Below are 25,779 nucleotides of genomic sequence, written 5' to 3'. Positions count from 1 at the left end.
CAAAAGTGTGTAATTTTGAGTGGAAGGGGGAATGTTGTGAAATTTCTCATCAAGAACAGCTTGGCCAGCTGCAGAGTAGGTAACAAATAGAGAGAGGGCATAAGTGATTGGTGGAGCAAGAGGGTCTTGGGGAAAATTATCTTTAAACTGTCTTGAAAGGGAGTGGCTCCCTAGCAGCAAATTAGAGGTTTCACAAACATCTGGATCTTCACAAGCAAGCCTGTGGAGGCACAAAGTCGCAGGGCATGCTGGGAGACTTAACAGAGTCAGCCTGAATGGAGAGTTCGGTGAGGAAGGTGAGACAGAAAAACCAAGAGAGAGAAGTAGAGCCAGAACTCAAACCTTATCAGTCTGGCTCCAAAAACATGTGTCCTCAGTCATTAGTCACTTAGTTTTAATTTGGAGGCAAGAGACAGTCATAGAGGTTCACCCAGGCCACATGACAACTGGGTTTTACCCTGTAAACCTAGTAGTTGTGCAGGGCAGTGGTGTGCTCAACTGTACAATTAGAAGGTGACTGAGAAGCATAGTGGAGAATAGAGTGGAACAGAGTAAAATCAGCAGCAGGGACAGCAACTACAATATTCGTAGTAATTCACTGAGATGAAAATAGCACTCAGAGTGAAGGAGAGGAAATGCCTTCTGTGCTGCTGGTCCCTTTCTCCCGGAACATCATTGCTATTCTCAAATACTTGAAGTGCTTTCTGAGACAAGTTCCGTGAACAGTGCTTTGATATTATTTCACTTTCCTTCCAGGATTCCTCATAGTTGCATAGGCCCTGCAACAAATCATGTAGAAATACTAATTCTCTAAAATCTTTTTTTGTGTGTGTGGGCACATGGACAGGCCATTCTTTACCTTGTTTGATGATTTTTTGTTGTTTTTTACGCAATATCATGTCTGAGGGATTATTCTATTTCAGCACAAATAAAGTCTCATTTCCTCTTGAGGCAGCATTAGTATCCTACTGTAAAGATGTACCCTAATTTATTTAGCCCACGTTTGTTCTGTTGATGAATATTTTGCTTATTTCCAATCCTTAGCCCTTATTCATTGCCTAAGTGAACTCCCTTGAGTATTTCTCCTTTCACATACAGGGAATTATATCTGTAGTATAATCTCTGGAGGTATAATTGCCAGGAAAAGATTATTTGCACTTGAATTTGGGTTGACATTGCCACATTGCCCTTCTGAAGGGTGACATATGATTTTTAAATGCACTTTCCCAGCTGTACAGGCTTGTATTTCACTGATCTTGGACTTACATCCCCAAATTTAACACCAGGAGCCTGATTTAAAGCAAAGCATACATATAACATCTACATGTTTACATAATAAATCTGAGACCTAACAACTAATACAGAGACAATAACCTACTGACCTACACACTAGTATACACTATAGTATAGGAGGGAAATCACAACAAAAAGAAGGAAGAATCATTCATGTCTTTTTGTCTTAAGGAATTATTTCCTCAACATCATGGTGAATATTACTAGTATATTAGGTAAACTGAACCAGAGATTATATCAAGTGTAAAGAAGATAAAATTCACAAGATGGTGAAAACACACAGACTGTCGATGAGTGCATAGTACAACACAAAAAAGAAAACATTTGGAGTCATCTCATGCCAAATGGTGGTTCTTGGCCCATGTGAGGAATATTAAGTTTCTTTCAAATTATTTTTGCTAGATTTTGGGAAAATGATACCAATTTTCTATTGCTGTGAAATAATTTTCTCAAAACTTAGCGTCTTCAAACAGTACCATTTATTATTTCAGTTTCCATGGGTCAGAGCTCTGGCACAGTTGAGCTGTATCCTCTTCTTAGGGTTCCACAAGGCTGAAATCAAGGTGTTGGTTGTATCATGTTTTCATCTCAAAACTCAACCAAGGAGGATGCCTCAGTTTATTGCCAGTATTTATTTTAGTATGGTTATAAAATTTATGGCAGCTTGCTTCTTCAAAGCCAACAAGGGAGAGAGTATGCTACTTTAATTCTCTCAGCTCAAATTCACCATTAGAGGAAACACTTGATTGGGTCAGACTGACCTGGAATAATCTCTGTTTTGATTAACTCAAGGTCAATTGTTAATGAACTCTATAGTATCTGCAAACTCCCTTCACCTTTGCCGTATAATGTTATATAGTCACAGGAGTTATAAAGGTGGTAGACTTTTGTCTTTTGCCATATCTGGTTGGTTTGAAACAGGTCACAGCTGTTGCCTACTCTCAAGAAGAAAAGATCACACAAAGTCATGAATACCAGGGAGTATGAATCCTGGGAGAAACAGATACTTGTTGTGATAGTTAAGCTTAATTGTGAGCTTCATTGGCTTTGGAGCCGCCTAGGGTATTGATAAAGCATGCTCCAGAGTCTATCCGGGTGGGTCAGGGAAGCATGACTTTGAGGTCTATATCTAGTCCTTGGCTCCTTCCTCTCTTTACTGTTCCTCTTTTCTGCTTCCTGGCCACCATGAAGTGAGCAGGAATGTTGCTCTTGCACCATTATCTTTCTGCTCTAGAGCCAGCTAATCATGGACTGACTCCTTTGAGATCACAAGCCTTATAAACTTCTTTGCTTCTAAATTGTAAATGTCAGACATTTTGTCCAGCAAGTGGAAAACAACTGCTTCTCCTGAAATTTCTTGAGTTGGATTATCATGAGCATTGGGGAAGCATATCGCCTGAGTCTGGGAAGATAGGCCTTTTATCATTTGGATTTGACGGAATAGCCAACAGCCACAGGACCTAAGGAGAATATAACAGTAAACATTTCTTGCTCATGTACCTGGAGTCAGCTGGTGGTCAACTGGAAGGTTCTACTGATCCATGCTTTTTCTCATGGCAGGCTGCTAACTGGGCCAGCCCATGGGCATGCTGCCTATGCCTCTCATTTTCATCTGTCCTCCTAATGATTGCAGAGGTGTGGGGATAAGGGCAGAACCCACTGCACATGTGTGCCTTCAGCCCCTGCCTCATGAGTGAGTTGAGGGTGAGAATGAGAGGGCCTCCAAAGTTACACAGCAAGCAGCACCAGTATAGTGAGCAGTGAGGAACTGGGGCCAGAAGGCAATCCACAGGAGAACCCTACTCGTGTCAGTACTTCACTTCATTCCCCAAATGAAATTAAGTTAGGGGTTTGCTGTTGCTAAACTAAGCCTGACTTGACTTCCACACTACTGGTGTGGAAAATAATACCAATCCACGATGCAGAAATACAATGGATGACTCCAAAAGGCCATGCCTAAAAAATTTCCACAAGAACAAAACTACTGAGCATACAGAACTTCATGCTGGGTAATTCCAGAAAACATATTTTGCTCCTGGAAAGCAGTAACCACAAGAAAATAAATGCAAATAGATTAACCTGCCTTATTTAATGCATAGATGCCATAATGGCCCATTTTTCAAAATGGCTGAAAACCCATGAAGCTGTTCGTATCTATCCAACAAAGACAATCTCATAGGGTTGTTCATCTCTTTATGCCCTTTAAACCAGGATGGTGAAGTCCTGATGCCTATAGGATCTGTTTGCACCAAGAAGGAAGTAAATTTTCATAAAATGTTAACTGAAATGCAAACATTTTCACATTGTTTCCACTGATATCTACTGAGGGAAACCTATATTTGAATCTCAACTGTGAACCTTACTAGCTCGTAGTCTTTAGCAAATTAATCTCTTCCCAATCTGTTGGTCATCCATCTATAAAAAGGGTCAATGAATGTTTTAGCTTCATATGGCTGAGATAGAAAGTAAAGGCTAGCTTTGTGTTTTCCACAGTGGCAGCATATATTCACAGTTATTATCCCTACAAAAATATACACTGCACTAACCTATCCTTTCATTTTAAAAGAAAGGCCAATATTTTATGTCATGTGATAAGGGTCAGTTGTGTAATTTGCCAAGATTATGTAGTTGATAGCTTTTCATAAAGTCTACGTGTCAAAGGCCTTCCTTGAGTGTTGCTTGTCCATCTATTTTATCATTCGGAGGAGTATCCTTTGCAGACACTGTATTGAATATCAATCTAACAATAAAGCTCTACTGAAAATGGGGAGCTATGTTCAAAATCTGCTGTGGCTCTTTATACCACAAGGAGATTTGTTTTATTGTCTCTAGGTCATGGTTCCTTCACTTGAATCGTAATTAATGGCCTTCATCTGACATTATTGAAGAGAATTAGATAATATCAGTGAAGCTTTTTAACCCTATGAAGGCTCTCACTGACAAAATACGCACATCTAAATGCAAAATTAATGACATTAGTTTTTTATTTTTCATTTTCATTGGTAGAGTTACTACTACAGATGTTAATATCAGGGTTTATTAATACCTACATATATATATAATTTTACAATATTTTCCACGTTTTTTACAAAATTACTTTTAATACCTTATTTAAAATATTACATTGGAGCCTTTTCCCAGTGGGCTACTTTTATTATTAGAACAAAACAAAAGCCACATTTCTTCAAGCCCACACAGCAAAGTAGTTGTATGTATTTATTTTAGTCATTCTGAACACATTCATGGAAGTTATTAAACATATACTATTTTTGTAGAGAAGTCAGAAAAGGATGTTACTTCTGTCTGATCTGTTCAAAGAGACAAAAGATGCTAGAATCCAGTGTATAGCCTCTCCAAAGAGTGTCCACATTGCATAATGTTTTGTTGTAAAGTGAGAGTTGCCACACAAGGCTCAGAAATCCCAAATGTAATTAAAATCTGATGATGAGCTTCATTATGCAGGGAAGTGCTTCTGACCCATTGTGAGTTTAAAAAATGTACAAAATCAAAAATCTCAATTAGGCTTCATTATGGGCTAACAAGCTCCCAGATTCCATTGTTGCTTTAATACTTCAAGCTGAGTTGGAGGAGGTGAGCATTGGAATACCCTCAAAGATGACTTAAAATGAGTTTGGAACCAAGTGAAATGTTAGTCAGGATGGTTGTGGGATGTTTCATAAAAAAATGCATAAAATCCGGTCACCCATCCTAACTCAGTGGGGTGTCAAGGCAGAGAATTCTTGCAGAAGCAAACTCGGCATTCGGCGCCATATGCAAGAAGTTAGGTGGTACTGACTTAAGACCAACACTAGCAACACAATAATTGTGCCCTCCAAGTCACCCCACTTAACTCCATCCCCCAAAAGAAAATTGCCAGTGTTATTTTCTGTATTATTATCTTGGCCGTAATAACAATAGAAAGGTAAGCCGAAATTGTCGTTATTGTCAGTATTCTTGAAAGTAGATCGCCCCAGTGTAAAGCTAGCCAATAAAATTTCACTACTCCATAAACATTTTCCTCTTGTAATATTCAAGGAAAAAATAGTGACCTCTTCAAAATAATCAGGATAGCACTTGTTTGTTTGTTTGTTTGGAAAAGGTTTCTGAGACATTAAATCCTTGTGAAGTTAAGATTTTGGCTTTGTAGGCCAACTTACAGTGTGCAACAATTTCAGGCATCTGCTGTACGATGTTGCTGAAAGCATTCCCCCACCACATTAAACCCAGCTTTTGAGTTGTACAGTGATTTAAAATTTATTGAAACATTTTTAGATTTGCTTTCTTTGACCACAATTGTCATTTTATTGTAACATATGCAATTAAACAGGAACAGTGCAAAAGTAGTGAAATGGATAGGATTCTCATTTGAATCTCCTGAATGCTGTTATTGTTTTCATTCATGCCTGACTGCTCTTGACAAAGATCTAAGACCATGAGTGGATTAGCCTAGGCACTATAAAAGCTAAATTTTTATTACTATTGTAATAATAGTATTAAATACCTAATGTGAGTTACAGGCCTTTTGGGACCCAAGGCTCAGTGTTCAACATGACCCATATTTGGTTGTATCAAAATTTAATATTTGGCTATCACACTATCCAGAAGTACAGAGTTTATTACAACTACATTCAAGAAAAAGGTAAAGCAAGAAAGGATCAACAGGGATGAGTAGTAGGGAGATTCCCATGTTACTATACTATCTGTGAATGTTTCTGGGATCTTACATAAATGAGATATAGTAGACCATAGGGCTAAGAGTTAGGGGAAACTGAGGAAAGAACACTGAATGTTGCTCCTGCTTGCTTTAATAATACTCCAAACACACACACACACATACACACACACACATGTGAGCACGTGTGCACACACACACATACACTCTCTTCTGCGAGTTTCAAATTATTCCCTTGCTTTATGATTGATTTTTTAAATCTGGCAGTCCTTTGGTGAAAGTGTTCACAGGTGGAAATGAGAAAAAGTGGCATATATAAAAATTCCCTGAAAATGTAGTGTATTCAATATATAAATCATATAAGTTGAATTTTGACAGGTGACAAAATACCATAAAAGTTCTCCTCATCTATAAGAATACCAGGAATATTTAGTGTGATTCAAAGACAGACTTTAGGAAGCTTGTGACTACCTTGCACTGCTATGAAAATATTTGTGGTTCAGTGTGCATTTGTGCATTTGTGAGTTTCTTTTTACAGAAAGGTTTTTATTAGATTCTCAAAGGGGTGAGACCAAAAAAAAGGATTAAGGACTGCTTCTTGAGTGTCCGGTAAGGTATAAATTGCATCAAGTTCAAAGGAACTAACCCTTTGACTTGCAAATCAACCAAAAAGGAAGAAGAGGGCAGGTTAATTTGGAGCCCCTCAGGAAGTGAGGGGTCCAGCTCTCTCTCAGGGAATGGTAAAGGAAATTCAACAAAGAAAGGAAACTTCACGACAGCTCAGTCACCAGGAGGCAGGAAATAAAAAAGTTGTATGGAGTGGAGATTGATGAGTCGAGAGAAAAGAGGGAGAGTTGGGTGTGATACCAAAAAGATGTTTCCAGCATCAGCCAGGTGCAAAGCAAAATGGGCTTCCTTTTTCCTATATGTTCTTCCAAGCATCATAAATCCTCAGTCTGCTGTTCAGCCACATCCTCCAGAACACAACAAGAGCAGCACCTTTACTCCACTCTGGAGCCATCCCAGGGATGCAGACGATCCCAAATGCCATGCAGGTGCTTTCCCAAAATCTACTCTGGGCCTTGAGCTGCCTATAGGTGCTGCTTCTCTAGGGTTCTTTCATGAATGTCTCCTGAAGCTATACTAACATAGGATCACAAATTACCCCGATGATCATTTTCTTAGCCCCCCCCCCACCATTCGAGGTTGGTTGGGGTTGGATGATCTCTGCTAGGCTTGCTCCAGCCTTGGCATAGTGTCTCCTCTATTAGAATATGCAAACTACCCCAGAAATGGCGTCCCCATAGCAATGGTAGAGGTACAAGGAGTCAGTACAAGCCCGCAAGACCCTGTAATGCTTGATATTACAACTGGAACATTTTCGTTTTGGCCTAATCATATTGGCCAAAGCAAGGCATGTGACCAAACCCAAAGTCATGTGACAAGGAAATATATCGCACTCCCCTAGAGCATGTAACCACAGTCCTTTGGCCTAAATAAAGGACTGAGTGAAGAATTAGGGGCAAAAAATGCAATCTACCTTATCTCTGTTAGTGAAGTTGGCTTCCAGCATATGACTCAGGTGTCCAAACCAGCTGTGAGTCTCAGAATTGATGCAATCTAAAATTTAAATGATTGGTCTTATGAGAATGGGGGTGAAGGTAGAGTGGGAGGAAGCAGTGGTTGCTTTCATTTTATCTTGCAACACCTAATAATGTATCACACATGTGTGCAGTGCTTAAGATCCCAGACAGAACCACCTTCATTGCTTCTATTCACATGGACCAGATTGTGCAATATAATAATTTTAAGTGACTTTCCATCTCAAGCACACAATAGGAAAATATGATACAGATCATTCTCCAACTGTAGATAAGACACTGAGCTTGCTAACTCTTAACAGTTCAAATAACCTAAAATTATGCAAACATTTCCCATGCTTGCACTTGTCTGGTTGCCTTTGCAGGTCTATGTAACTCGGCTGACAGCTGGATGATCGTGCCCAATATTAAGCAGAATCACTACACGGTGCATGGTCTGCAGAGCGGCACCAAGTACATTTTCATGGTCAAGGCCATCAACCAGGCGGGCAGCCGCAGCAGCGAGCCTGGGAAGTTGAAGACAAACAGTAAGTGCCATGAACCCAGCAGAGTAAAGCAGAGCTGTCCTCTCACATTTGCTTGCCTTTCAGCTGACTCCACCCCACTCCCTTTTTTTTTTTTTATCTTTTCTGTCTTGGGCAATGTCGGCAGCCTCAAAAGAACAAGGGAAGAGCCAGTGTGGAGTAGTGGGATTCTTGTCAGCTACCTCTAGGTTCTACTCTGCCTTCAAGACCATGAGACAATTAATCTCCCTGCACTTCAGTCTTCTCATTTTGAAAGTAAATGATCGTGGGGGAGCTCTTTGAGAAACAGAATATGTCTGTATAAAACCAGACATGGAGTAGGGACCCTGTGAATTGGGGATAGTATTCTTTTTTTCTGTAGTATAAACTCTTTCCTCAGAAAGTTTTTATTTGACCCCATGTAGCTGTCTGGCTCAGGGCCTGTTCTGCCCTTTATTCCCCTACTCCTACCCAGGAAACGCTTAGCCATGTCTAGAGACATTCCGGCTTGTCACAACTCAAGAGAGTGCTATTGGCATCTAGTAGGTCAGAAATGATGGGAGGCATTCCATAATACACAGAACAGCCCCCATTGCAAAAAATGATGACTTATACGTGTGTCTCATAGTACTGTCATCTCCCTGGTACTGTCTCTGCCTACATATGTTTTGCTTTATCCTCTCTTCTTTCTTTACAACTTTTTAATATTATGGCATGCAATACAGTATTTCTTTGCATACGACCTCCCAGGAAAAAGCAAATCAGAGTGTGGTGCCATGTTGTAGAGTTACCAGCCCGTGAACAGGAACAATGAAGTGCTTTTCAAGAGAAATCCTCAAGCATATAGTTGATTGCCCAGTGTATTGGAGAACATGTGCTGAGTATTAGAGTGACAACATAGGGACATAATGAAAGCACTGCCTTCAAGCCAGGCGTAGTGGTACGTGCCTTTAATCCCAGCACTCAGGAGACTGAGGCAGGAGGATCGCTGTGAGTTCGAGACCAGCCTGGGCTACATAGTAAGATCCAGATCAGTCGCAACTACATAGTGAGACCCTGTCTCAAAAAAAACAAACAACAACAACAACAAAAAAGAAAGCACTGCCTTCAGCATGGAAAGACTGAAGCTCAACCACTTGGTACACATGTGGCTGTGAGACTAGTTTTTTCATATTTTTAAATAAACTTTTTATTTGGGAATAACTACAGATTCACAGAAAATCTGTAGACATTACAGAGAGTTCTATATACCCAGTATCTCTAATGTTAATGTTATTCTATATACTTGTTACTTTTGCCACAACTATCTGTAAGAAATTAACATTGGTACATTACTCTCACCTAAACTCTAGACTTCGTTTGAATTTTACCAATGTTGTCACTGAGGTTCTTTTCCTGTTTCAGGATCTAGTCTAGGCTCTCACAGTGCATTTAATGTTCCTTAATTTTTAAAAATAGAAACGTCTTTCATTTATAAGCTCAATGATAATTCCTAGTAAATAAGGAAATATAACATGGTACATGGCACAGTAGCCATGCACACCAGATTAGCAGTTTTTTATTTACATTGAAGCATGTACTAGGTCCTTCAAAAATATATTGGAGCACCTAGTGTAGTTGGGATGTTGTGCACAATGTTGAGGATACTATAAAGACCTTCAGTTTCTTAGCATGTGCTTTCCTCAGGGGTGCATAGAAGATTGGGGAATATAGCATGTTAATCTTTAGTCACCATTCAGTTTGTGATGTCTGAGGTTGGAGTAACTTACGAGGGGTGCCCCTGCTCCACTCATCCATGGGGGCTTTTCAAGGTTGGGTAGGATTAAGAGATGTGAAGGGGAGGCAGTGTTCCATGCAGAGGGAACAGCCTGTGCAAAGGCCCAGAGACAAGGGGATGATGTTGGTGGAGCAGAAAATTGATAAATACACTGAAAGAGGCTTCAGTTGGGAAGATTAATGAGCTAGACAGCTGGACAGAAGAAGCAGATTGTGAAACCCTTATGGGCCATGCAAGGGAGTTTCTTGGAGGAACAATGGCTGGAGGGAAACAGGGTGAAGAGTTTAGAGTCAGGATGAGGATTCCCATCAAATGACACTCTTGCACTATGATGTGGTGAGTGGATTACGAAGAGGGAGACTGAGAGGTTTGCAAAGTGCACGGAGATTATGGCAAGAATTGTCCAAGCAGGGCACAGTGACCAGAAGAGGGTCATGCCCTATGCACATTTTCTAATGAATTAAATTCTTCAATAAAGGAACTTTATTTTCTCCTTCAATGCATTGATCCTTACTGAAGCAAAAGCCTAGGAATGGGGAAGAGAGGGTAGTGGTTTATTTGGGAAATAGGTCTGGGGCATAGACAGAATTTTGCTCCTTGAGAATACAGGTTTGGAACAGCGAGGCTGGTGAGAACCTCCTCGCAGTGTGAATAGCGGGGAGTGTGAGGTGAGGAAAGCAGCACACTTCAGGCATTTCTCACTTTTGCAAGCCTACTCTTTGTGGTGCTATGCCATCCTGCTCCTCCTTACTGGCTAGAGGCCAAGCAGCACTCAACCTTCATAAATGACTAGTGCCATAATGGAATTTCTTCTTGTTTTGCTTACTCGTGTCCAGTGAACATTTATGTTTCATCTTAAGAAATGCTATTTTGTACTATTCTTGTCTTAGCCCATAGCTCATCTCTAATAGTTGTTGGCATAATCATCCCTGAGAGTGGTTATTTGCTTATTTATGAGAGAGCCCCATATTTATTTATTTTTATTTTTTTCCCTCATTGAGTTTATTGGTACATTTTAGGTGTACAGTACAGTTACATTCATCATTGGGATCTTGTACCTTTACATGACAGGTCTTGGTTCTCATTTTTCCCCCTCGTCCCTGCCCTCCCTTCACCCCTCCTCCCCTTCCCCTTTACAAACACTTCATTTCCATTTTTTCATTTTCTCATATTTTTTTCTTTTCCCTTATTAGCTTTCCCCTACCCTTCCCACTTTCCCTACACCTTTATCCCCTTTCTTCCTATTTCACATTGTCCATTATATCATTACGGTCTTGTATACTCTTATAGTTTATTCACATCAAGAAACGATTCGATATTTACACATGTGTGACTTATTTATTTCACTTAGGAGTATATCCTCAATATGTATCCATTTCCTATGAAGGAATCTATGTTCTCATTCTTAATGGCTGAGTAATATTCCATTTTATAGAAAAACCACACCTTGTTTATCCAGTTTCCAACTGATGGGCAAATAGGCTGTTTCCAAGTTTTAGCTATTACAAACTGTGCAGCTATAAACATAGGTGCACATATATCACTGTGATATGATTCTTTTAATTCTTTTTGGAAGATACCCAGCAGAGGGATGGCTGGGTCAAATGGAACCTCTAGTCCCAGCTCTTTGAGGTATCTCCATATTGATTTCCATAGTGGTCGCACCAGTCTGCACTCCCACCAACAATGGAGAAGGGTTCCTTTCTCCTCACAACCCCGCCAATATTTGTTACTCTTTGATTTCTTGATAGCAGCCATTCTTGGTGGGGTGAGGTGGAATCTCAGTGTTTTTTTCATCTGCATCTCTCGAATGACCAGTGACGTGGAATATTTTTTCATGTCTTTACTTGCTGCTTTTATTTCTTTGTCTGAGAAATGTCTGTTCATTTCAGATGCCCATTTTTGAATTGGGTCTTTATATTTGGGGGGGCTGATAGTTTTGAGTTCTTTATATATTCTAGATAATAGTCCTTTGTCTGAGGAGCAGCTGGTAAAATTTTTTTCCCACATTGTAGGTTGTCTCTTAGTTCTGTTGATGGTTTCTTTTGCAGTGCAGAAGCTTTTTAATAAGATAAGACCCCAGTTGTTGATTCTTTCTTCTAGTTCCCATGCTACTGAGGATCTGTTCATAAAATCTTTTCCTATGCCAATGTCTTCAAGGGTTCTGCCTAACTCATCTTCCAACAAGTTTAGTGTTTCTATTTTAATATTTCAATCTTTAATCCACTTGGATTTTAATTTAGTGCATGGTGAAAGATAAGGAACCAGCTTTTATTTTTGTCAGGTTGAGATCCAGTTTTTCCAACACCATTTATTAAAGAGGCTATCTTTCCTCCAGTGAGGATGGTCAGCTCCTTTGTCAAAGATGAGGTAGCTGAGTACATCTGGATTTGTTTTCGTGTCTTCCAATCTGTTCCACTGATCCTCAGGTGTGTTTCTTTGCCGGTACCATGCTGTTTTTATCAGAGTGGCTTTGTAGTATAGTTTCAAATTGGGAATTGTTATAGGATGGCTTTTGCTATTCTAGGTCACTTATGGTTCTAAATGAATTTTTGGATTCTTTTTTCTGATTCTGTGAAATATAGTGTTGGAATTCCAATTGGCATTGCATTGAATCTATATAGAAGTTTTGGTAGTATGGTCATTTTCACTATGTTGATTCTTCCTATCCAGGAGCAGGGGATGTCTTTCCATTTTTTTTATATCCTCTTCTATCTCTTTTTTTCAGAGTGCTGTAGTTTTCAGTGTAGAGGTCTTTTGCTTCTTTTGTTAGATTGATTCCTAGATACTTCATTTTTTTGGATGCTATTGTGAAGGGAATTGTTTCCCTAATTTCTCTCTCAGTGAGTCTGTTATTTGTGTACAAGAAGGCTATTGATTTTTGGTTGTTGATCTTGTATCTGGCTACTCTGCTAAAAGTGTCAATTAAGTCTAGAAGTCTTTTGGTGGAGTTTTTTGGGTTTTCAATGTAGAGTATCATATTGTCAGCAAATAATGACAGTTTAACTTTTTCCTTTATTATCTTTATTGCTTTAATTTCTTTCTCTTGTCTAATTGCTGTGGCTAATATTTCCAGAACTATATTGAAGAAGAGTGGTGGTAGTGGGCATCCTTGTCTTGTTCCTGATTTTAACATGAAGGTTTTCAGGTTTAGGCCATTTAATATGATGTTGGCTGTTGGTTTTTCATAGATAGCCTTCTATTAAGTTGAGATATAGACCATCTATTCCAATTTTTTGCAGGGTTTTTATCATGAATGAATGTTGAATTTTGTCAAATGCTTTTTCTGAATCTATCGAGAGGATCATATGGTTTTTGTCCTTGACTCTGTTAATATAGTGTATTACATTTATTGACTTATGCATGTTGAACTATCCTTGCATCCTTGGAATAAATCTGACTTGGTTAGGATGTATGATCTTCTTGATGATCCTTTGTATTCTGTTTGCTAGTATCTTATTAAGGATTTTTGCATCTATATCGATTAAGGAGATTGGCCTATAGTTCTCTTTTTCTAGTTGCATCTTTCCCTGGTTTGGGGATCAAAGTGATACTTGCTTCCAGGAATGAATTTGGAAGTATTGCTTCCCTTTCAATTTCATTGAAAAGTTTGAGGAGTAAAGGCAACAGTTCTTCTCTAAATGTCTTGTAAAATTCAGCAGTGAATCCATCAGGACCTGAGCTTTTCTTTGTTGGTAAATTTTTAATTACATTTTCAATTTCACTGATTGTAATTGGGATGTTTTAAATGTTTTTATCTTCTTTGTTCAAATTTGGTAATTCATAAGTATCTAAAAATCTGCCCATTTCTTCTGTGTTTTCCATTTTATTAGAGTACAGGTTTTCAAAGTAGATATTGACTATCCTCTGGATTTCTGTTGGATCTGTTCTGACTTTACCTTTTTCATTCCTGATTGCATACATCTGAGCCTTTTCTTTCCTTTTTTGGATAAGGTTAGCTAAGGGTTTATCGATTTTATTTATTCTTTCAAAAAACCAACTCTTTGATTTATTTTTTGACAATTTTCTTAGTTTCCATTGTATTGATTTCTGCTCAAATATTTATAATTTCCTCTCCTGTTTGAGCTTTGGGTTTTTCTTGCTCTTGTTTTTCTAGTAGTCTAAGATTCATCATTAGGTTGTTTATTTGAGCTTGCTCTGTTTTCCTACTGTGGGCATTCAGTGCTATGAATTTTCCACAACGAACTGCTTTCATTGTGTCCTATAGATTCCTGTATGTTGTATTGGCATTTTCATGTATTTGTAAAAACTGTCTAATTTCTTCTTTAATTTCCTCTGTCATCCATTGATTGTTCAGGAGAGTGTTGTTCAATTTCCATGTGTTTGTGAGTTTCCTACGGTTTCTTATGCTATTGATCTCCAGCTTGATTGCACTAGGATCTAATAATATACAGGTGATAAAGTGCCCCATATTTAAACTACAGGTCTTATGGATTCAATGTATGCTCCCTGCGTAGCACTTGAGGATTTATCAGCTTTTCCTTTTAAGGTGATGATAGAGATAGATAAATAGATCTATATTGATATATATAGTGATATATAACTAGATGGACATATAGTTATATAGATATCAACAGTCAGTAAACCATAGTTTAAGGATCAAATCCAACTGCCCGTATTTGTAAATACAGTAAAGTTTTATTGACATGCAGCTATTCTCATCCATTTATCTGTCTCTGTGGCTTCTTCCTTGCTACAGTGACAGAGTTGAGTAGTAATCACAAAAGATACCCCATGGGCTGCATAGCTGAAAATATTTACTATCTGACCCTTTGCACCTGATCTAAAAGAAAGAATTTTAAAGGTTCTGGTGTTACATTTTATCCAAGCAGCAACTGGAAATCCTATGGCTTACCCACATGTGACAAAAAGCCCAGTGTCCCCTGATCAATGGGTCTGTTTTTCCACCAGCATCACCTATTGCCTCAGTGAAATTTGACGGACTTTTGCCTGTGATTATCTGGGAGCTGTGTACAGGGCAGGGGCTGCCAATTACAATACCATGTATTTTGGTAGGAGGCACCATGATATGCAAGTCAGGTTGTAACTCATTTCCTGCCTTAGTTGCTTGTGCCCTATGTGGTATTGAAAGACTGGTAGTAATCCAGCCCAATATTGATTTGTCAAAGACATAACAGCTTCAGCAAATTGTCTATGTATGATTCTACCAAGATTTTTTAATGGTTGAATATTCAAAATACAAATGTGAAGAATGAAATAGAGAGGGTCTCATTTATTATGAATAAACAAAACCTAGACATCACTATCATATTTTTTCTGATTATGTGGGACGAAAATTTTAGTTCTTTAGTGATTCTAAACTCCTAAGAGTGCCTTGATTTTTAACAGTCTCCGAATGATGTAAATAAACCTTTATAATATTCTACCTGGTAAGACCTGTAATTTTGATTTGTCTGGTTTCTAGTCTGAAGCCTACTGAGTATAAATATACTTTATTTATTATTAAACATGGCAGTGGTAGAAAATAAAGTCTTCATTTTCTCCTCCTTTTCAGGACTCTATCCCGGCAGTATGTACCTGTACTGCTTGTTTGCATCTGGAAGGCTTAAGAAAGATACCTTAGCCCCTCATGACTTCTGGTTGATCTTTGCCCATGCTATTGTTAAATAGTTAGCATAATACCTCTGGCTCCCTTAGAACTAATGCTGAAACTCACAAAGACATCTGTGTTCTTCTTCATTCTTACTGTGCTTAGCATTATACTTTACACAGAGGTGCTGCTCCCTCACTATATTTTGAATATAATGAAGAGTAAATGCAAATGCCCTTGAAAGTTGTTGATAAAACTTAGATCACTGTTCAAATATGAGATACTGCTTTGTGATAGGAAGCATGCCTCAAGGAGGGATGGTCTGCTCCGGTCTTCTAAATCTGATGATGAAAATATGCTATTGGTCATGTTCAACTAAACAGTGCTTTTCTACCTCCTCTTTTTGTTTTGTGAACTTGTTTCCAGGCCAGCCATTTAAACTGGATCCCAAATCTGCTCATCGAAAACTGAAGGTGTCCCACGATAACTTGACAGTAGAACGTGATGAGTCGTCATCCAAAAAGAGCCATACGCCTGAACGCTTCACTAGCCAAGGGAGCTATGGAGTGGCTGGAAACGTGTTCATTGACAGTGGCCGGCATTACTGGGAAGTGGTCATAAGCGGAAGCACATGGTAGGCAACTTATATCTATTGTCTTCCAGTTGTAAAAAGGAACATCTCATTGTATACTTTGTCAGAGTGTCGACACATACCAGCATTCATCCTGAAGAATCAAATGTAGATAGGTTGTATTAGTCAGCTATTGCTTCAATAATTCTATATAACAAATATGCCAAAACACGGTGACTTCAAACAACCCCCATTTATTAGAACTAACTACCACCCACATCTGCAGTTTAGCTGATCAAGGCTAATCAAAACTGGACTTTGCTTTCCACTGTAGTTTGGGTCTAGGTCTTGCCTGTGTCTCTTCCTCTTCCTTGGATGCCTGGGCTACCCTGCCCATGTTCTTCTCAATAAACCCATCAGGGCAAACATGGTTCAAGCCTCTGCTTGCACCATGTCTACTAAATTCCTATTGGCCAAAGCAATATGTAGCATAGAATTCTGGTTCCTAAAAAAGTTATAGCTTGCAAATACTCATCTCCCATGCTTTAAAGCACAGGTCAGCCCACTGCAGCCCATGGGCAAGCTTGGCCCAAGGCCTGTTTTTGTAAATAAGGCATTGTGGGTCTCAGTCATGCCCATTCCTTTTGTTTATGGCTGCCTTTTGGATCCAGTGACACAGGTGACTAATTAAGACAGAAGCATGTGGTCTGCAGAGCTGAAAATGTTTAACTTCCTGGCCCTTTAGAAAAAAGGTTTGTCTAATTTCTACTTTAAAACACTAATCCTCACCATTTTACAAAAACTATTTTCTGTTGCTCTGTATGTTTTGTGATTCAAGACTGGGTCAATTAGTGCCAAAAGCTAAAGGCTGAGTGAGTGGGGGGTGAAGTAATCATCATAGATGGAAAATAATTTCAAGAGGTCTATTAGAGCCAGCCCAATGACTTTTGCCCATTGAGTTCCCCAAGACTAAGGGATAAGGGCGGGATGCAGTCTGCATTGGAATTTGTTAACGCTGCAAAATTGACCTTCCCTAATCCCCAGTTACAAATGGCATCCCTCCCATTAGCCATCCGTCTCACAAATGCCTACTGAAAAAAGGGTTCTGTTCTTTCTAAACAAACCTTCATGTGGCATAAATACATACCAGGCAAAGCATTGGTCTAAGCATTTTACAGATGTTAATTTATTTATTCATCATAATAGCCCTACAAGGGTACATGCTGATAGTATCCTTTTCTGCAGATGAGGGGACTGAGACACATCCCCAAGATTGTAAAATGAGTGTGGCTGTGTGCCGATAGAACTTCTTTATAAAAGTAGCCAGAAGGCCAGAGTTGACCCCAACTTGTAGTTTGCTGATACCTGCCTCTGACCATCATGCTATGCTGCTATTCACAAAAGAGTGATTAATTTTTGAAATATTATAATTACTCTTTGCAGCTTATAGTAGTGTATTTAATAAATGATACTGCAACCCTTGCTTTAAAAATAAAACCAACATACAAAACTGCATAATCTGAACAAACACCTGCAAAAGAAGGTGTTTCTTTTGATAAAACTATGATAAAAATCTTATTTTAAAAAGACCTTTCCATTCAAATCTATGCAAATAATGCAATGTATAAAAGTCTTCGGTAGTGTAGGTACAAATTAACCTAAATCTAAAATGTGAGATTGTGAGCTTGGGTGGTCTATCTCTAGTAATAATGGTGCCTATATTGGCTAAGCCAGTAGGTTTTCATATGTTACTTGCTTCATGATTCTCTTCACACAGGACATTTTCCTAACCCAACATCTTTCCAGATGATGGAAGACAAATCCTTTACCCTACTAGGCTGTGGGCTAGATTGACATTTGCAATTTTTAGCTTCTCTGGGGAAAAAAATAAAAGCACAAAGGAAAATACAACTGTGCAAAGAAGCAAACATTTCTAGTTAATTAATGTGCTGTATTAATCTGGAATGGAATCCAATGTCCTAGTGATTATAACCCCATTAATAATTACTTATGATAGGGCCAGGGATTTAGCTCAGTGGTTCCGCTGCCTGCTTCGCAAGCACAAGATCCTGAGTTTGATCTCCAGTACCAAAAAAATTATTATTTATGATAAATGATAGCTGATTCTTATGATCTCATTGCCATTGATGAATAGTGCAGAAAATTCCAACAGACCACTTAATTATGTAGACATAGATCACCATTACCTTTAAAACACCCTCCAGATGTCAAAATCAGCTCATGAGAGGAAAAGAAATCTTACAGTTAATTGCCACACTTTGGATCTTTACAAACCTGATTGTGTCAATTTCAGAACATCCTCATGTAGAAAATTGTTTTACATTTCCTGGACTTTATTAGCAATGAAAGGTACCCCCCCCATGATTAAATTCTGGTGACACCTTGACTTGCAACAGCTAATGAGACATATATTTTCTCATGAAATAGAGTCCTGATTTTAAATTAACATGTATATTATGATTGGGGCAATGGGGCATATTAACATTGCTCTGAGAAACAATTTTTATACTTTTTGAATTCTCCATGTCTCACTGCGTCACTTAATGGGACATTACATTCTGCCTGCACTTTTCAAGTGCAGTGGAAATATGTACATAGTTTTACAGATTAATGATAATATAATGGTGTTTTCCTTTGCTTAATGGACTATATACTAGGTTATTTTCTTACTCTCTAATGCTGTTAATGTGCTCTTGGTGTTTTAGGAAATGGTGTTAACCAAAGCAGTAATAATAGGTTCGGGCAATGATTGCTAGACCAGACATGGAGGGGCAGCACAAGATTTTTGGAGTTTGCTCCTACTTTAGATTTTCTCTCTGTTTACTCATTGCTAAATGAAGTCAACTATCTCTGGTACAGCAACCACGTAGAGTTCAGTTAAGATTGAAAAGGGAAATAATATTCAAGTTCTTTAATAAAAGATTGAAATAGTGCATAAATACAGATATAATTATTTTGTGATGAAAATGCAGGTCCCAAATTATCTGAAAAAAATGGAAATAAAGTCTGCTAAGGTATTAAGAACATCTTTGCCTTTGAGGAAGATGTTTGGATTAAAAAATGAAAACCTTTGCCAAGTGTATCAGTTAGGACTCAGCAGATAAGCAGAAGTCAATCAGTGTCTTCCATGGAGGAAGGGAGCCAGAAACTTTCAGGGCCCTTAGCAGAACCAAGGATGCAAGTCAGCAAGTCTGCTGCCGTAGCGCCTGGAATTGCAGTGACCTGGTGCTCACACCCAAAGCAGGTATAAACAGGAGATCATCCAAAGCTTCCACAACCAAACCTCGCTTCCCCAGTCTGCCGCTGGAAGGGTATTCTTCCTCCTCTTACAACTTCTGGATCTTGTGGAAAGCCACTGAAATAGCACAACCTGGCCCAGTCTCCTATAGGAAAGGGCATTCAGAGAGACACAACCCAGAATTCTCCCTGGGAGGAGAAGAATGACAAGAGGAACGAGAGGCTGTTGCATCGACAAGAGACTAACCGGCATGCAGGTTTGACAGACTATCCATTCTGTCTTCTCTAGGAACTCAGTAAAGGAATGTTGTATTCATTTTCATTTTAACATGCTACCCTTAAAGTGATTGTATTTTAAATCTAATATAATTTTTAAAAGAATGTCATTTTAACAAAGACCAATGAAGTTTTTTTCTCTGCACTGAGTAAGGTGCCATATGTCAATATCCAATTACACCAGTTTCTGCTATAAAATACTAAAAGTTGAACTGTGAGTCATTCACTCTTTATTAAAAGTGATGTTTTGCTTATTTTAATAACTGTGAAATGCTTTGAATATTACAGGAAGTGTCTCAGAGAGGTAAAATGAGATTAAGAACCTTAGGATATTGTAGAAAAAATTCTTAAGATTTTTATTTTTGAGCAGCAATAGAATATTTAGAATAACTGGATATGTGTCACTCTAAGATGTTTTAAAAATCTAAAAACGTAGTAGAAAATTTAATCCGAAATGTTTTTGGCAATGATGGATTGCACAATTTCTGGGAGAGAAGGCATTATAGAATGTCATTTAAGTCCGTGGCCTTTGGAGTAATCCTAGATTCAAATTCTGATTCTAGTACTAATTATGTATGTGTCCATCAGACAATAATAATAAAGTAATGTTTACTGAATATTACATATCAGGCCTTTTACTCAAGATTTAGAGTGCATTTTTTCTTTTAATGCATACAATAATCCCAGGAGAGGGAGACTGTCATTATTCCTGTGATAAAGATGAGAAATTGAGACAGAGTGATGACAAGGGATTTATGCAGCTAAATGAAAATCATTCTCCCTGCCTGCCTTTACAAGTGCATTGAAGTCCTGGAAAATGACAGATACAGTGTCAACCGAAAGATTTAAAGAAGATCAAAAGAACAAGTCTAGAGTTACACTGTCCGATATGGTAGCCATGAGCTACATGTACCTATTTAAACCATTTAATTATTTTAATCATTTAATTAAAATTAAATACAGATGCTCCTTCACTTTACTGTGAAGTTGCACCCTGAAAATGCCATGGGAAAACGAAAATACTGTGTTGCTGCCCAGCATAGTGAGAGCATACTGCATTTTGCTAGTCTAGGAAAAGATCAAAATTCAGACCTTGAAGGATAATTTCTACTAAATATATGTCACTTTTGCACCATTATAAAGTCAAAGACTCTGCGAGTCAACCATCCTATGTTGGGGACTATCTATAAATTTAAAGTTGAGTTTCTCAGTCTTAGCAGCCACAGTTCCATGTGGCTCATGGCTACTGCACTGAACAGAGTAGGACACTTCATTCACTGCAGAAAATTCTATTGGTTGTCAGTGGTCCAGAGAATTGAATGTGCAGTAGTTTATGAGAGAGAAAATAAAATAGCAAAACACGAAGTTCAAATTTTCTTACGGTGTATGAGCTGAAAACAGGACCGTGGGTAAATACACTGGCTCCTATACACCCACTCTGTGTTTAGGAGAGCGGAAGATGAAGAACACAGGTGCTGGGTTTTTGCCAAGCTTCCACCTAAAGAGAACGAACAAGGACAACAGAAGATCACTTTTTTATGACCCCCAAGGACCACAGAATGGATTTACGCACATGTGCACTGTGCCTTATTGTTTTCGTTGTTGCTGTTCTGTCTCTCCAGGTATGCCATTGGCCTTGCCTACAAATCAGCCCCGAAGCACGAATGGATTGGGAAGAACTCTGCTTCCTGGGCCCTCTGCCGCTGCAACAATAACTGGGTGGTGAGACACAACAGCAAGGAAATCCCCATCGAGCCCGCCCCACATCTCCGCCGTGTGGGCCTCCTGCTGGACTATGACAACGGATCCATCGCTTTCTATGATGCTTTGAACTCCATCCACCTCTACACCTTCGATGTGGCATTTGCGCAGCCTGTGTGCCCCACCTTCACCGTGTGGAACAAGTGTTTGACGATTATAACTGGTCTTCCTATCCCAGACCATTTGGACTGCACAGAGCAGCTGCCCTGAGCATCTGGCCATCAGAGCTGCTTTCTGGGGGAATAATAGAGTTTGAGGCCACTATTTAGGGGGTAGAAAAAAACACAGGCTTCAAGAGTGTGATTAAATATCCTTAGAAAGTGACTAGAAATCAGCTAAGACAAGGCTCAAAATAGATTTCTTTTCTTTTACCGTGTTTTATATTAAGTGCAGGCTTTAATAATTTCTTTAATTTTTTTGTATTTACAGGAAAATCTATAGATTATTTATAAAAAGAATCATAATCGGGATTACAACTCTTACGAATTACTTGGTTTTGCACATGAAGAGGCTCGTGAGTTTACCAGCTCTTACAGGTTTTGTTTCATCACAAACATGGGCCTGCAAAAAGAGCAACCACCACCACCACCACCACCACACACACACACACACACACACACACACACACCTTTTGTAAATTTGTATGTTTAAACACCTCACGTAGTATTTTATACTGAGCCCATGGTAGGTCCTATCACTTCAACAGTGCATAACAGAATATGCAGCTGTTTTAAAGATAAAAATAATTTTGAACCTAGTAGGCAAGTAAACTGGCTTTCTTGCTCTGGTTTAACTTGAAGTGTTTTAGCTATAATGTAAAAAAAGTTTTAAAAGTCATATATTGGATCAACTAGAATGGAGAGTAAGTGAGAGAGAATGGAAGTAATTGACTTTGGACCTCAGAATTAGCCATGGCTCAATCTTTACCCTCTGATGGCTGATGGGATTATGTTGGAAAGAAAGGTTCCGAAACCTTTGCCCATGCTTCCCCAATTTTTTGCAGGGCTAAGGACTCTGAGCTACCATTATGAATGAGATCGCAATTGAAAATAGTCACTTTGAGTACTACAGATTAATAAAAAATTCAGGCTGATTTGTGTTTTATCAGAAGTAGGATTTTGTCTCATGGTATAAAACTACTTCATTCTTCCTCCTAATAGTTTCCTTAGAACTGTGAAATATCTTCACTACATTTAATAGTTGTCCTGTTTCCCCCTCCCCCAAATCAAGTTTTCTTTTGGGACTAAGGGAATGAACGTGTACTGTCACAAGTGACACCACCACTTTGGATTGATTTTGCTCTCTGGGACATCAGCACATGGCCCCAGTCACCACTACCACATCCAAATGTAAGTCACTGAGAAACATTTAATATTTATGAGTTAGTAACGACAAGGGATATTGCATAAAGTACTGTTCACTAGTATACATGCCTAAAAAGTTATTATAAATGTGTTTATTAAACACATCTTGAAAATTGTAGATGTCCCTCTATATTCTAGTATAGTTTACCATAGATTTGTAATATGAAAAAAAAAAATTCAAACCCACTATTTCCACACAGGAACCTGCTAATAGAACTTGCTAATCAAATAAATGTCAGATGAGATTCTTTGCATGCTGATCCAACATATTGTAATGGTCCCTAAACTAAGTCTTTCTCAAGTAGTCTGCGGACTTGGACTTGGGCATGGGTTCTATGTTGACCATGCATGTGACCTTTATAAATGGTTTCATGGCTAAAATATTTATCTGGGCTACTGGGTCAGCCATTGACTGAACAGATGGGTGGATGTAGACATTGTTTTAGCGATTTTTAAAGCCAGACCAACCAGTTGTTCCCCTGAAATAAGTAAATAGACACATGGTTTCAGCATCACATGGCCAAAAGTGATTTTGCCAATCTGGACTTCGAGGGAGACCAAGCCAGTTTCCTGTGTCTTTCTGTCTCTTCCTTAGCAAATGCTCTCCTTTTTCTTAATAGAATCTATATATTTACTATATTATTTATACCCAGATGAATATTTTGATAGCTACTTAAGACAATAACACATCTAAAAATTAACATCTCAATGGAGAAAAAAACTGATCATTCTCCGGCAACGTAATGCGATTTTTTTACATTATGAAAACCATGTGTGTTTGCCTTCCCTGAATAAACCGAAAGGGTTGCCTCAGTAATTTTTACATACATTTTGGGTAACTGGATAATGGATATTTTAATGCACTTTGTACACTTACAGGTTCTAAATAAAAGGGCCTAAAACTCAGTTTCTGAGTTTTTAAAATCATAGTCTCCAGGTACCAATAAATGCTACAGTTTGCCTTATGATGTTAACATAAATCATTTTACTAGAAGGACACTATTTCCATGAATATAATGTTTTTCAATGTCAAGATGTTACTACTCAAATTTTCACTGCAAGCCTTTTAGGATATGTTTGGCTATTTTTATAAGGACAAGACAGATTATGTTATAATTTTGTTGTGGAAGTCTCACTCTTGGCTAACTTAAAAACATGGATGTAGCAGTTACTATTTCCAGGTTGTCGGATTTACAGGAAAATATGTATATGGTGAAAGGCCACAGTGTTTAATAACTGTAATGATGTAGAAAAGATTCTCATGTGGATTTTTTGAAAGTCTAAAAAATATATACTGTAAACATTTGGCAGTATAATTATACATTCTCTTTAAATGGTTTAGAGTCACAATATTTTCTTTTTCAAGGTCTTCACAGGAAGCATTTGGATATAGGGACAAAAGAGATGGCAGTGCCAGATAAATCAGTAGGACAAAACTGATGAAATGCCAACCAAGGCTGCAAGGGCCGGCATCATGGGTGTGTGAATGGCACAAGTTGCCCAGAGCCCTGGCGCTCTGAAGGGCCCTAAGCTTGGTTTGATGCTCTCCTTTCACTGTCATGAAATTCTTAATAGTTTTCCAACAAGGGGCCTGCATTTTCACTTTGTACAGGGCCCTGCAAGTTTTGTAACCAGTCCTCATAATGGAACTCAGAAACATGGTACCTCTCTTCCTAGTGGATAGAAATACATAAATCTGAAATCAAAGTTGAAAGTTGCTGGCCACATCATTCAAGTAGGAATCTAAAAGGTGAATTAAGATGAGGGTGGGTCTAGCTAAACATTTTTCTTGCAGCTTTAAGAGAAAATGACTTCAATAACTGACTTCAAACACTGATAAAGGTCTCTGCTGGAGAAGAGGAAATGGCCTGAGTATACACAGGCTTTTTATTATGGTACTGATATGTTGACCTTGAAATTCTTGAGGAACTGAACCAGTGCCCTCCATTCAACGTGGAATTCCACCCCAGCTCCAGGCACATGTGTAGTGCCTGCAGAGACACGTGCCTGTATGCTCACATTCATGTGTATTTGGCATTGGGAAGTTGACACTTGATCTTCCTTGATAAAACATTGAAAAGCACACAAAGACAATGGTGACAGCAGGAGGAATTTCTTGAAAACAGTGCTTCTCATCCAGGACTTGATTTTGCCCCTGAGAAGACATCTGGTCATGTCTGGAATCAATTTTGGTTGTCAAAATCTGGGGAAACAGTGCTACTGGCATGTAGTGTACAGAGGTCTAGGATGGCATTAAACATCCTACAGTGCACAGTGTAGTTCCCCACACAAGAGTTATCTGGCCCAAATTTTAAGGTGTAAACCCATTCAGACACTCCCGTTTGTTGGGTTTTTGTAAATACAAAACTCATAAAATGCCTTTTACTCTTTCAGTAAGTGATTCAGTGCATGCTAAAGCAAAAACAAGAAGGAAAAAGCAGGAGTCATCAGTTCAAAACCTTCACTGTGGTGGCTCCTTCACTTTCAAGAATATTTACAAAATGTTTATGAAAATCAAAAATCTGTGGAGCAAGCCAAGCCTGTGCAAGTGGGAGTCACTGATAAGTATCTCGATCTGGATGAGTTTAGTTTGGAAATGAGAAGCTGGCTTTCTTCATGCCTCCTTGCACCTGGACAAATTGAACCCCTGATACTTGAGTCACACTGCCACACCCTCAGTCCAGACTATTCTCTTGATTGCTGTTGCTTCCTGGTTGAAAATAAACTCATTTTTGTGGCACCAAAACAGGTCTCTGCCTGTAGCTTTTTCATTGTGCGTTTTCATATTTATGATTTTTACAAGTATGTCTTCAAGTTCTGCTCATTTTCTGTACTATTTTATGACACAATTCATTTTCTATGGTATTTGAAGCTGTCTCATATCTACCGCCCTTCTCCCTTCACAATATAGTTATTCTGCAAGATTAAAAATATTTCAGATGGAATTTTAAAATACGACGATAGAAAATCAATTAAAGAGCGAAACCCTACAGCAAGGATCACTTGACGTCAATACTTCCAGGTGGGATGGAGTGACTATCAGTAGAGGAGTGGCGGTCTTTTCAGCATGCTCTGGGACAATTCCAGCAGCTGCTCCATAACTCCATGCCCAAGCCCATCCAAGAATCCAC

At 38.7% G+C, this 25,779-nt stretch overlaps 1 protein-coding gene across 7 annotated transcripts in view; it reads left to right on the top strand.

The window, feature by feature from the left end:
• Window positions 1–25,412, top strand: part of Mid1 (midline 1) — a 354,023-nt gene extending 328,611 nt beyond the window's left edge. For 6 of the 7 annotated variants that reach the window (XM_010613988.1, XM_033760272.1, XM_033760271.1 and 3 more), the window contains exons 8-10: window positions 7,932–8,093; window positions 15,845–16,052; window positions 21,146–25,412. In XM_010613988.1, the coding sequence (XP_010612290.1) occupies window positions 7,932–8,093; window positions 15,845–16,052; window positions 21,146–21,494 (719 nt within the window). In that variant the 3' untranslated portion in view covers window positions 21,495–25,412. Of the gene's footprint in view, window positions 1–7,931; window positions 8,094–15,844; window positions 16,057–21,145 lie in introns of those variants that run through there. The other variant, XM_033760273.1, reaches the window with a different exon arrangement.
• The last annotated feature ends 367 nt before the right edge of the window (window positions 25,413–25,779 follow it).

The sequence above is a fragment of the Fukomys damarensis genome, unplaced genomic scaffold, assembly GCF_012274545.1.
Source record: "Fukomys damarensis isolate Sample0158 unplaced genomic scaffold, DMR_v1.0_HiC HiC_scaffold_39, whole genome shotgun sequence".
In the NCBI taxonomy this organism is placed as follows: domain Eukaryota; kingdom Metazoa; phylum Chordata; class Mammalia; order Rodentia; family Bathyergidae; genus Fukomys; species Fukomys damarensis.
Note: the sequence above shows the minus strand (reverse complement) of the source record. Positions and strands in the feature narration are given on the sequence as shown.